Below are 12679 nucleotides of genomic sequence, written 5' to 3' on the forward strand. Positions count from 1 at the left end.
GTGAGACCATTCATCTTTCTCTTCATCATGAAGACAAAGCCCCAGGGAGGCCGGTCGGTCAAGGTTCACCACTGCCTCTGCATTACGCATACCAGACGACCCTCTGGATCTCTTGGTCAGAACCAAAAGCAAAAGTATTTTTTCCAGGAATCTACCAGGCCCTGCTGTTCCCTGACTCCACTTCCCTCCTTCCCTTCCCTTCCCTTCCTTCATCCGTCCAGCCCTCCGCTGGCGCCGCGCCAGACTTCCCTCGAATTCCAAGCATCTGGTCATTTCTGGGAAACACCCGGGACAGGACAGCAGACCACAGAAAACAAAGCCTCTTGGTTTCTGCAGCAACTGGAAGAAGTGCACTTGCCCTCAGGAGGAGTCGGCCAGTGGGGTGACATGGTTGTACACTTTCTAGGAATTCTGTTTTGGACGGAATCCTTGTTTCTGTGTTTACAAGAACTTGGAGTTCTCTCTCTAAGCTTGTTGTGTTTTTGTGCAGTAATATTTCTGTCCTCTATAATCAATTCACCCATTTAAATAGAGATTTAGGACATTAACAGAGTAACTGCTGTTGTCAGAGCAGTCAATGAATAAAAGGGCAGCTGTTGCGGCTCCCTGTTATCTCCATGGACGTTGATAATTGAAATACCTAAAAAGCTTTTACTACTATTCTAAATTTCCCAGTTAGAAATCAGCTGAGGCAATTTTCTAAATAAAAAGCCTAAACACTGTGATCATGCTGAAGTTCTCTATTGGTAGAGTTGCTTGCAGTCTTTAGAGGAATAACAACTACTTTCCACCTTCAGGCGCATGATACACTCTCAGCTGTCTTCATAGTACTCGTTTTTTTTAGAATCCAGTGAATGACTCACTCGAGCTCTCGATTTAGAACGTGATCAAACTGTGGCGTCAGAGGGAGACGTGAGAACACAGGAGCAGCAGATGGCTCTAGCTTTGCTTTTTGAAAATATTTGACGGGACCGGCTGCAGATGGTGAAGGTGAGCCGTTCTCAGTGCAGGTCTTTGAATTTTCAAAAAAGCAAAAAGACTCTGTTTTTTAGCTTTATGGTGATAAACCGGCTGGAAAGTAAGATCAGGCTTCACTCAGGATTTGGCGTAACAACATTATTTAGCCAATCTGCAAACTCTGTCTGGAAGTAACTCGCAAACCTTCAAGTAAAAGGTCCAAGTTATATACAAATATTGAGCACCCGGTTTTTTTCTTGTCCTTGCGGTGCTGTTTTTAAGCATCTGGTCCAGCGCCATCTTGGTTTTTGAAACAAGAGGTTACTATATTTGGAGAGGGGTTGGAGTCCACCTATACCAACGCCCTTCACCCATTGGACGGTGCTACAATGCTTTCATCAGTCTATTTGACTTATACTTTATTGAAGAATCAAGTGATTGAGACTGTAAACAACTAGTGGAGTCTCCCTCTGCTGGTCATTTGACACTTCCACATTGGCTTCACTTTACAGACCTGGAATCTGCATCCATTTTTATGTACAGTCTGTGGGTGTAATTAGTATCATAGGTATTGGGTAATTAATTCATTACCCAGCAGGTTTACAGTGGTTCTCTGCCACTGTGAAAAAAGTAAACAGATGTAGTCCTTTAAAATTAAAAAACATTGTAAAAGAGGTAATGGAAGAAAATGGTGTAAAACTCAACTTTTTTCGTTTTCTAACTGGCTGCAGTTCACTTCTCTCTGTGACACTCTGACTAATTCAGACCAGAGCGTCACCAGCACAAAACCCACACATCCACTTTCTTCAAGGTCTGTATAAACAATATGCTTTACTGCTCTCCAGCTACTTTTGTGAAATTGCCTTTCTAAAGTAACCTCGCAGCTGAGAACTCAAAGCTCCCGTCCTCCAGGTAGTTTCTGGTGTCGCCCGCGGAGCCACAGGTCAAGTTCTTCAGTTTCCCCGAGTCAAGTCTCAATTCCCGACTTTTAATTCTTAATGGTAGGATCAATGAATATTAATGGCTAAGTTGACCAGTGTCTGTAACGGTACTCTCCTGAGTTTCCATCCTGTGTCGACTCATTTGAATAAATATTAGAAGTCTTGCATAGTAGAAAAATATTCCATAATCAGGGAAGAAACTTTTGGTTTTATTCTAATTCAAGATTTTGGTTGGGACTTCAACTGATTATCATTTTTTAAAAGTACAGACTATTGACTATGGAGATTATTTATTAATCAATTAGTCTAAGATTGATATGACATGAATTACATTTTTCTCATTCACCAGCAGTAGTAAATCCAAACACTTGTGAAAAGGAACAACTCACCTCAAAGTTTGGCTTGAAAAATTACTTTGATGTTTATCAAAATAGTTTTCTGTAAACTGACTAATACATGAACTACTGCAGCTCCATTTGGATAGAATCAGACATTTAATTAATATAGTTGATTAATACAGCACTTTGCAAACACACTGTTTAAAGATTTATTTTGTTGTTGTAATTATTCTTGTCAGTGGCTCATTTCCCCTATTCTTGTATTTGTCATCCTTTTATATATATTTGTTGCAATAAACTTTGCATGTAGACACAATTTGGGTGAAACCAAACAGATCTATATCTTATAGTCTTATACATATAATAAAGACATATGAATCTTTCCTGCTACTCTGTCTCCTTGTGTCTTTCTTATATTTTCTTTCTGTATCTCTTCTGTTTCTTCGGCCTTTGTCCCTTTGACTTTTGTCTCACTTCCTGCCTTTGCCCACACACTGAGGTTAGTCTGTGTAGTGGAACCTGAAGTTGTTAATCTGGTAAATCCACTGCAGATATCAGCCGGATTTCTTCTCTACTGATAACTAACTTGTTTGATAATTATATTTTCCTCTTCGAAAGCTGTCGGCTGCCCTTTTCCTTCGTGCTGTATATTTTTGGTCCCTGGGATTCTTCTGCTGGTATTGATTATGCACTGGGCCTTTTAGACCCATAATTCTCATAAAAAGCATGTGACATTTATACTGAGTCGTGAGTCTGGATTGGATTTTCAGTTTGAAAGTGATGTGTCCTGCGATCTTTTCAAAAATGTTATTCATTAGTTTCCTTGTGATTGATTAACAGAGCCCGTACAGCCCTTCCTATAATTCACAGAGTTATCAACATAGTTTGAGGTAAAGAAAGTGTGTTTTTCTACAGCTGAACTCACTTAAATTTTGAATTGCACTGGAGATGTGTAATTAGGTTGTTATTGTTCCAGAAGGAGACGTCAGCCTCCTCAGTGGGTTTTTTTTCCTGAAACGCTGTCAAGTGTAACAGATGAAATACGAAACCTAAACTCGTCAAAGTCACGGCTCTATTTTCAGACGTGGAAATTGCCAAAATACAATCGTGTTCAGTCCAGCAATTCCATTGTGTAGTTTTTCTTTTTTCTTCCCGCTGCAGCTTCCTGCGGGACTCACGGCGGATCGTTTAAATGAAAACCAAGCTGAAATGCTAATTGAGTGAAAAACGAGGCTCCTGAACTTCTGGCCTCAGCCTCACTGAGTTAACCGTGAGGACTTTAGGTCAGTTCCTTGGGTGTGTGTTTTTGTGAGAGACAAAACAATATCATGCTTTTCTGAGCATTATGTTTTTAAATCCATGTATTTGCCGAAACGTGAGTAAAGTCACTTGAGATCAAGCAAACAGACATTTCTGTTATGTGTTCGGTCAGAGTTGTGGTCTTTCAGAAGAGGTTTGTGTCTCCAGTGTTTGATGTTGCACAGGAAGTGGTTTTCTCTTCACTGGAGACTTCAGCTCATCCCCTTCTCATATTATTATAGTGTTACTATTGCTCTTTACAAGTGAGCAGTGAAAGACGAGTTCCACATCAAATCCTAATGACTCTTTTATGCTTTAATTTTCTCTTTTACGATAAGCTCCTCATAAAAATATAAAAATAGCTTTAAAATAACCAATAAATGTTCTTTCTTTTTTTAAGTAACACAAACTCACGGGGTTGTGAAAAAGTAACTCCTTGAAACTTAACTGGTTTTAAGGTCAATTCAGGCTATATTTTGTAAGATCTTATTTTAGGACAGTCTTTTCCCAGTGGCAGCTCCGCGTGCAGCCAGTAGGGGGAATCGATTCCTCGCGCTGCCGCCATCCTCTCCTCCTCGCCTCCTCTTCCCTACGTTCTCCTGGGTTGTGGAAACACTGCAGCCCGCTGGTCTGTGTCTGGATCTCTCTCTCTCTCTCTCTCTCTCTCTCTCTCTCTCTCTCTCTCTCTCTCTCTCTCTCTCTCTCTCTCTCTCTCTCTCTCGTGCACGGAGCTGCCTGAGAGGACCCTCCTACCGGCTGGGGCTGGAGGGAAGGAGGAGGCGGCTGCTCTGCTCGCCGCCTCGGACGAGCCCCCTCTACCACCCTGTCAGTGTTGGAGGAGGAGAGAGAGAGAGAGAGAAAGAGAGAGAGAAAGAGAGGGAGGGAGGCTGAGAGTGATAGAGAAAGCACACGCACGAGAGCGAGCAAGAGAGAGAGAGAGAGAGAGCAACTGTGTGACAGAGGGAAAGAGAATGAGGCAAGCTGCTTAGAGGAGTGAGAGAGCCAAGGAAGAAATAAGGAACACATTTTACAAGAGCAGGAAGAGGGAGGATCGCAGACGAGGGACTCCTTCTCCACTGGACACCTGGGACACTGTCACTGTGGCTTTTTTTTCTCACTCGTCTTCTAACTGGAACCCAGTGGATTGACTAACCGACCCGGTGGATTTCTTTTGAATACACGCGTCTGCCACATCCTTCACAAACCAGGATCGTTCCTCTGTGCGCTCTGTCCTCTTGGCTGTAGCTCGACCGACCACATCTCTCCCACAGACTGAGATTTGCTTCCCGTGCCGGGTTCTTATTCTCTCGTGTTGCGAGTGCGTCTGTCGGCACCCGGTGCTGAGGATATCTCTCCTCTCTGTCAAACAGGACAGCACGCAGCCACTGCCGGATTAGACTACAGAGGAGAGAGAGAGAGCAGAGCGAGAGAGAGGGAGAGTGTGTGTATGCAAGAGAGGGAAAGAGAGAGAGAGGGGCAGTGAGAGCGAGTCAGATTCACAGTGTGGTTCAGAGAGAGGCAGATTAAAGCCCAGGCAACAACAAAAAAAAAAGACTGGAGTGAAGCAGCTTAAATAGAGAAGTGAACCTATACGTCCTCTTCCCGTTTTCCTTGCCATCCCTCTCCTCCTCCTCCTCTCCTCCTCCTCTTCCTCTCCCATTCTCCAACATTTTACAGGACTGCCAGAGCTACTGCCACCTGCTACCGCTTCTCTTTCCTCCTCTTCCTCCACCTCACCCTTGCACCTCGTTTGCACTCCGACACACCGGCCGCTCACAGAGACTTGTGGGAATATTTCAATTGATCCAGCAGCGAGAGACTCAGCGAGCACCCGCCCCGGCGCCCAGGCTTTTCCGGACCGATCACCAGGACCTTCGCCACGCTGCTGTCCCCGGCTCCCCACGCAGACTCTGCCTTCTCCCTGGAGGACCGGCTAGCGACCCAGTGGTGCGGACAGCGAAGACAGGAACCGCTCAGCCTCCTCCGCTGCCTCCATCCCATTTGCTCGCAGTTTGGCAGCCCCCAACCCGGTGTCACCATTCCCTGCCTCTGTGCTAAGGATTCCAGCTACATGGGCAAGCGATTGGAGCAGCAGCCAATGTACCCTCAGTACACCTACTACTACCCCCACTATCTCCAGACCAAGGTACGCTGCTCCTCTGCTCTCGTTGCATCTCTCTCTCTCTCCCTCTCTCTCTTCACCCACTCATCTACTCCCACACTACTTTACCACCTGCCTCCCACCCTCCCTCCCTCGCCCTAACCCTCGACCTCACCCTCACCACCACTCCCTCCCCCCACCTCTCCCCTTCCACTGCACTCCATTCATCCTCCTCTCATCCCTGAGTGGAGATGGGAATTGATGGATAGCTGGCCTTGGCTGTGATGGTTTCAGATGGCAGGTGCCTTGTTGCGGTTTAGATGTCTTTGTCTGTGTGTGTGTGTGTGTGTGTGTGTTAGTGAGTGTGTGCGTGTGTCTGTGTGTCCCTGAAGTGAGGGATCAGGGATCAGGGCCGGAGGCATTGGACCACTGTTGGTCCAGCCCACTGGGCCGTTACTGGGAGCTGTCCAGTTACGTCCAATCCATCCTTCACCTGTAAACTCCTAAGCTCCTGATGTTACACACTGCGGATGGCGTGTAGATTTAATATGTCAATAAACGTGTTTTTGTAAAAAATAACATGCAGCTCTGTGTGCGCAGTCATACAATAAAACAGATGACAGAATTAGGATGGAGACTTAATTCACTCATGAAGGGTTTGCAGGCTGAATGTAGGCCAGTGTTTCAACGCTTTAGTGCCACTTTTCTGAGGAGGCTAATAAAACATTCATCTATGAAGTTGATAATTCACTAAAAGGCACAAATGTCGTATTGTTATGTTTCACAAAGAAGAGACGTCAGGGCTATGAAGTCTTCCTTCTCTGCTGCGATGTGTCTGACAGATGCAGAGCAGGCATGAGGAACGACTGCCTGTGTTTGCTCGAGCTGTACCATGCATCAGTGCTTGTGGGATGGAGGCTCAGGCCTGGACCCGGGTGGCTGCCAGGACACTGGCTGGGCACTTTACCCAGACATCATCAAGGGATTAACAGGGAAGCCTTTTGGTGGATTACTCTACCACATGTGAATCACTCATTTCTGCCCATCATTGTGATGGGTTGATATACGGCAAAGGCTGAACAAGCCTATATATATATATTGCAGTATATACTAGTCAAGTCCAACCAGCCACTTAAGTGCCTCTCAGTATAATATAAGTACTTATAATAGTCTAACCCAACTATACATATATTGCAATCATTTTCACTTTTCTTTAATCCCAATTTTCTATTTCTGTCCTTTTGTTCAGTGCCAAATTTTGCTTTTTTTAATTATTTCTGTAACCCCTGATCATGATCATAGGATACTTTTGAAACTCTACTTTATATTTAATCAAGAAAAGTCTCAGAATCATGGAGGAAATAAAAAACATATCTTCCCATACGAAAGGTATTGGCTTGTTGTATTGGCAGCTTAACAAACAGAACTCCATGGCAAGTTAGAAAAAGCTCAAACATGGAACGAGGAATTTACGAGGAGGGGAAAAATTCAATAAATAATCTATGAATAGAACGATTGACGTATCGATACTCCTCCTCCGTGTGGAGCTGGGATTTGAACCTCTGCGACTCCAGCAGGGAAGACCCTTCCTGCAGCCCCACCTGGCAGTCCACAAGCTCCCCCTGATTTATAGTTTAATACATTTGTGCTGCTGCCATATGGCTTCCCTCTCCCCCCTGCTCCCCCCCCCCCCCCACCCCCCTCCACTCCTTCCATCATCTCTCCATCCCCCTTCTCATATCGTAGAGTTACTCATCTTGGGGCCCTCTCAATCAGGGTATGCCCCTCCATTCCCCTTCCTCCCCCCCTCCCTTCCACCCGCCGTCCTGCTTTCGGCCTCCCTGCTCTGTAGCAACAGGGGCCCCTGCCTCCTTCGCCGATGCTGCAGTTCACTCCCAAGGTCAGCGCAGATCCGATCTTGCCACCGTCAGCGATTGATGCATCCTTGAGCTGTTCGGGTCCTGTGTCATGCAAACGGTGGGGGGGGGGAGCGGCGTGCATTTCCGTTTATAAATCAGCAGCCAGCATTCATATTCATTTTCATGGTTAGTTAGCATCGCCTGTGGCCTTGCCGGTTGATATGATGGAGCCGGAGACGGGGTCAGTGGGAGAAAGGGAGGCGTGGAGAGAGGCCGGAGTGTGGGGCGATTGTGGCCGAGAGGTGCAGTGGAGATCTCACACTCTCATTAATGATCATTGATGGCTCGATTACAGCGAGGGGAGAGGGGCCTTGGCTGGCAGGTTCACTTCACAGCCGACAAAATCACATGGCAGTCACTTTGATTTGATGTGCACACACACACACACACACACACACACACACACGCACACAGCCCAGCCCCCCCCTTTTTGCACACATTCCCCAGCTCAGATTTAGCCATCAGTCTCAAATCACAGGTATTTTTGTTCATCTCCATCGCTGCATTCTCAAGGTATCGCCTCATTCTCCCCAGAGATGTGGGTGGATGGTGGTGGTTGTGGTGGGGGGGTGGGGGGCGTAAATATCTTGTAGGGAGGGGGAGTGGGGGGGGGGGGGGGGGGGGGCGTAACTCATACCAAGAATTGCCATTCTCCTTCTCTCGCCTCCATTTTATGACACATATTTGAGATTCTATGCATAGGAAATTTATAGAGCATCTGTGCCTGGTTATAACTGAGGACTTTATTGTAAAGAAATGGGGTTAAACATTTTCACAATGGCCTGGCAGAATAATTGGAGGCGCCTTCTGACTTTGGGGGTCCCGCTCACCCCCTCCTGCATGAGCGTGTGTGTGTGTGAGTGTTATATTCCAAATTAATGGAGTTCTCCGATTCTCTCCGGCGTCTGCTCATCAGCCCAGATTAGAATGTGAAAGTCAGAGAATGAGATAAAACAATAACATTTGGCTTCCTATTGATTAATGCAGTGGGGCGTAGCATGTGCTTCTCTTTAGCTGAATTATTGATTGTTGAAAGAGGATTTGTGTGTGCTTGTGTGTGTGTGTGTCTTATTTGAGCTTATGGCCGGGGGGTGGGGGGGGGCTGGCAGGCAGGATCCTGCTTTGATGAGAGGATCCTTTAAAGACCCTATTCCTGTCCAGGCCCCAGCTGATCAGTCCACAGACTCTATCGCTGAGATTCGGCCTTTGCTCTGTACGCGTCGCTCTGTGTCGGTTTGATGTTCACAGCTTGCCGTGCATTCAACTTTAACGGCAGGTAATAGATGTGCATCATAAATGAGAAAATTACAGTAAAACGCCCGACTCCGGCCCCGGCCCGGCCCCTCCCTTCACCCATGAGGACGATTACAGCGCACGGATCAATTATTGTTATTTTACGATGGTGTTTGGAAGGGAATATGAATTCCAACTAAATGTGCGTGCTAAGTGCCTGTTAGTGAGTGCGTTGTATCTAATTTTCTCCCGATGACAGGCATTTCCACTTCTCCGTTTCATTATTGCATACACACAACTCTCTAAAGGAAGTCTCAAATTACTGATGTGATAGTTGATTTTAGCGTCGCCGGACTAGAAGGTAGCGGAAGCCGCTTTCACCCTTGTGCTGCTGCACCGTCGATAGGCCGGGTCATTACATGCCTAATGTCAGCAATCTCTCACACACACACACAAGCATACACACACAAAAAGGATGCACTAAAGAATGTCTATGAGCACTTGCGTTGTCATCTGGGTATGGACAGTCGCCAGAGTTTAAATTCAGGCTCGAACATACAGAACCCAGAGGAGCAGCCTGAGGTAGATTTAGCAGCGGCTAATGTCCCCGGCCTTAAATAAACACCGGTCAATAGAGCCCATTGAGAGGATCTGTGCCTGTATCTGCCCCGGCCATAGGCCCCATTTGTACCCTGTCTAATTCTTAATAAATGGAGGGAAGGATGGAGGGAGCGGGGCGTATCTCTGCGTGTGAGAGCGGAGGAAAGGTCGGAGAGCAGAGGGATGGATGTTGTAGGCAGGGAGGGGCCAGTTAGAAAGCAAGGAAAAGGGTTTGGTTACATTACGCAGGGCTGGTCCATTGTGTTCCAGAAATAACAACGGAGCCATCTAAATCCTCCTTTAATGCTTCGATAGAGGAGAAAAGAGAAATGGAGACAACAAGGGGGGAGACGGATATTCATAGACATGGAGGGCAGGCCAAATCAAAGGCAGAGCAAAAGGAGCCGTTTGCAAAGTCTTTCATTTTATCAGTTATCAGTTGCGTAAAACTCAGCGAGCAGCTTAGTCACTGCTGATGTGGAACTGCTTTGAAGAGTTTATCAAGGGCTTTTAGGTCTGGAAAAAAAAAAAATAAATACACGTCTTCCATTCCATTTACCAAAGCCCGGTCCCGGTTTGAGTCAGGGACGACATGCTCTCATTAGCACTAAGACAGGGGCAGCATAACTCATTTCCCCTCTTGTAATTCTTGATACGTGCTTCACGACTGACTGCCCACAACAAAATACTGTCCCCGCTCTGCTGTAAATCTTAACCCATCAACCCCCCCCCCCCCCCCACCCCCCCCTCTCTTCAACAGATCAAATTGACAGCCTTGTTAGCGAGAGCTCCATCTTGCTTTTTGCTCTTTCTTCATGTTTTTGCCAATCCCCGTGTGGCCGGGCGGCTGTTTCATCGTTAATCAACTAATAGGTCTTGTTGTAGTTGTTTTTTTTTACCTGCCTTCGCCCTATGGCTTCATGCAGCCGTATAATCCATTAATGTGGAGCTGTCAGTCAGGGGGGGGGCGCACACAGCTCCATTTATTTGCCAGTGCGTGCACAAACACACACTCGCTGCGAGCGCACGCTGACACACACTGCAGCAGGGGGTACTCTGAGCACTTCTCATCTATCAACCGGCAGCCCACCCCTATCCACGCACCCAGGCTTTAAGGTTGCATGTGCATTACTGTTTACCGCAGCCTCTCATCCACCACGAGAGCAGAGTGCTAAGACGTGGCCCTCCTCATGCGGCCGTCCACATCTCATTACGGCTGCTTGGTGGGGCTGCTCGCTCGACATCCATTTTGATAGAAGACCAGAGTAAGATATGTGAGAAGGGGACTGATGAAGCAAAAACATTTTCTTTTTTCTGCAAACTGTATTTGCAAAGCTGGGAGGAGAAACCTAATCTTTATCCATGACAATCCATTGTACTTATATTGCACACATTTTTTTTATGTGCAAGATAAGTCTATCAATGCATTTGCACATTATTAAATTACGAATATATATACCACAGTACATTTTCTATGACACCATTCATATACATTGCCAGCAAAGCCGTTAGTAGCAATTTGGAGTTCTCTCCTGCCCAAGGACACTCCAAAATGAAAGCTGGAGGAGCCTGGGATCGAACCACCGACCTTCCTGTTAGTGCATGACCCTCTCCACCTCCTGGGCTGCAGCCGCTTAAATATTACGATATATGTGCGAGTCATTTTTCTTGGTGATTGGTCAAGTGCTCAGAGTGAAGGTCTGAAAACCAGGTCACATGCAGCTTCTCCACTACAGGCTGGTGTCATAGTGTTTAAGTGTCCTTGAGCGAGACACTGAACAAAGTACCTGCTCACTCACTGGAGGTCGCTGGGAAGAACAGCATCTGAGATAAATGCCCCAAAAATATAAAATGATGTGCTCTGCGGTGGAGTTCTTGCCCCAGGGACTCTGGTCTCCTAACTCTCCTCCCCCCGACCATCTGGAGATAACAGGCGACACCAAGCCGGTGCTGCGGGAGCCAGGAGCTCCTACCTGTGTGGGGAAATGGGGCATATGGGGAGGTTGGTGGTGGAGGGAGCCGGGAGAGTTTCCTTCGACTGGAAAAAGCTGAATCCCCACCAGCTTCTGAACGTCTCGCTGTGAAGAGAGAGCCACCTGAAAACCCTTCCTGTGATCGTGCACGTCTCAAATAAATCCTGGATGTTACCTCTCAACCCCGGGAGGTGGGTTAGTCTCTCTCTTTGGTAAAGAGAATTATTTGTCCCTGGGTTTAGTGCTTTCTCCTTTTGAGGAACTGGAATGAAACCCTTTCTAGATTTTTTTGAAGTGAGAGAAATAGAAATGTGCAGACAACATAAAGCGAGACGGAGCGAGGCGGATGAAAAGAGACGCCTGATGTGCTCTTCAAAAAATCCACCAACGCGGCAGGACTCTACAAATACACCTGCTTTTCTCCCTCTTTCCTGTTTTTACTTGCAGTTCTCTCAGTAACATCAGTCCCTACCCGCAGCTGTCGGCTCTGACCCGCTGTTTCACTCTCGGGTCTCTTGCGTCGTGGCATTTTCACTCTCTTATTTTCCTCTGAGGATGTTACAGCCTCGGAGTTTGGCCCCTTTTCATCTTCCACTGTTTATGTCACTATTTCTGAGATAAAATCTCGACCCTTTTGCCAAACCTCTCTTCATTTTGAAATCCTCTTTCATGTTATCCCTCTTTTGTTATTCCTCGTTCCCTTCCTCCATTGCTCATGCGCTCTCTTCTTTCTCAATTTCCGGGAGACCCCGCTGGCTGCTGGCCGTGGTTTCCCGCCATCTGTGCTTGACGCCACTTTTCACATCACCTTTTCCATCGGTGCTGTGAGAATGGAGACTATTAGAAAACACATCATTGTTAAGTCCATATGTAAACTTTACCGAACATCTCTCTGGCAACACTGTAGGTAGTGTTTTCCAACTGTGAGAGATACGTGTGAGTGAATATGTTCAGTCGGGGATTATCAGCTTTGTAGAAAAAGAGATAAACGGATTACAAACTTTGTTGAAACTTCTGCTGCTGCTGCTGAATAGATCCGGAATAATAGGTCTGAATGAGGCTGATTCCTCTCACCACTCGGTTCAGTACTTTATGCCTGAGAATGAAACTGCTCGGCACAGGGCAAACATGACCTGACTTATGCACACAATTGATATAGCTTTGAAAGTTAAATAGGCCAAGACAGAAGGATGTTAGGCTGCAGGTCACGTGGTGGTGAGGTGCGGAGGGAGAGGGAGGGAGTGGGGGGGGAGTAACTGCATCTGGTGGGAGACAGACAGCCGGGCAGGCAGGCGGCGAGGCAGAGAAGGGCTTTTGT

At 46.6% G+C, this 12679-nt stretch overlaps 1 protein-coding gene across 2 annotated transcripts in view; it reads left to right on the plus strand.

Moving 5' to 3' along the window:
* Positions 1-12679, plus strand: part of rbms3 (RNA binding motif, single stranded interacting protein) — a 246819-nt gene that overhangs the window by 67766 nt on the left and 166374 nt on the right. The window contains exon 1 of one of the 2 annotated variants that reach the window (XM_053446877.1): positions 4321-5681. The exons of the other annotated variant lie outside the window; for it this stretch is intronic. Within the exon in view, the coding sequence (XP_053302852.1) occupies positions 5607-5681 (75 nt within the window). The 5' untranslated portion in view covers positions 4321-5606. Of the gene's footprint in view, positions 1-4320; positions 5682-12679 lie in introns of those variants that run through there. 2 annotated transcript variants of the gene reach the window in all.

The sequence above is a fragment of the Pleuronectes platessa genome, chromosome 18 (assembly GCF_947347685.1).
Source record: "Pleuronectes platessa chromosome 18, fPlePla1.1, whole genome shotgun sequence".
In the NCBI taxonomy this organism is placed as follows: Eukaryota; Metazoa; Chordata; class Actinopteri; order Pleuronectiformes; family Pleuronectidae; genus Pleuronectes; species Pleuronectes platessa.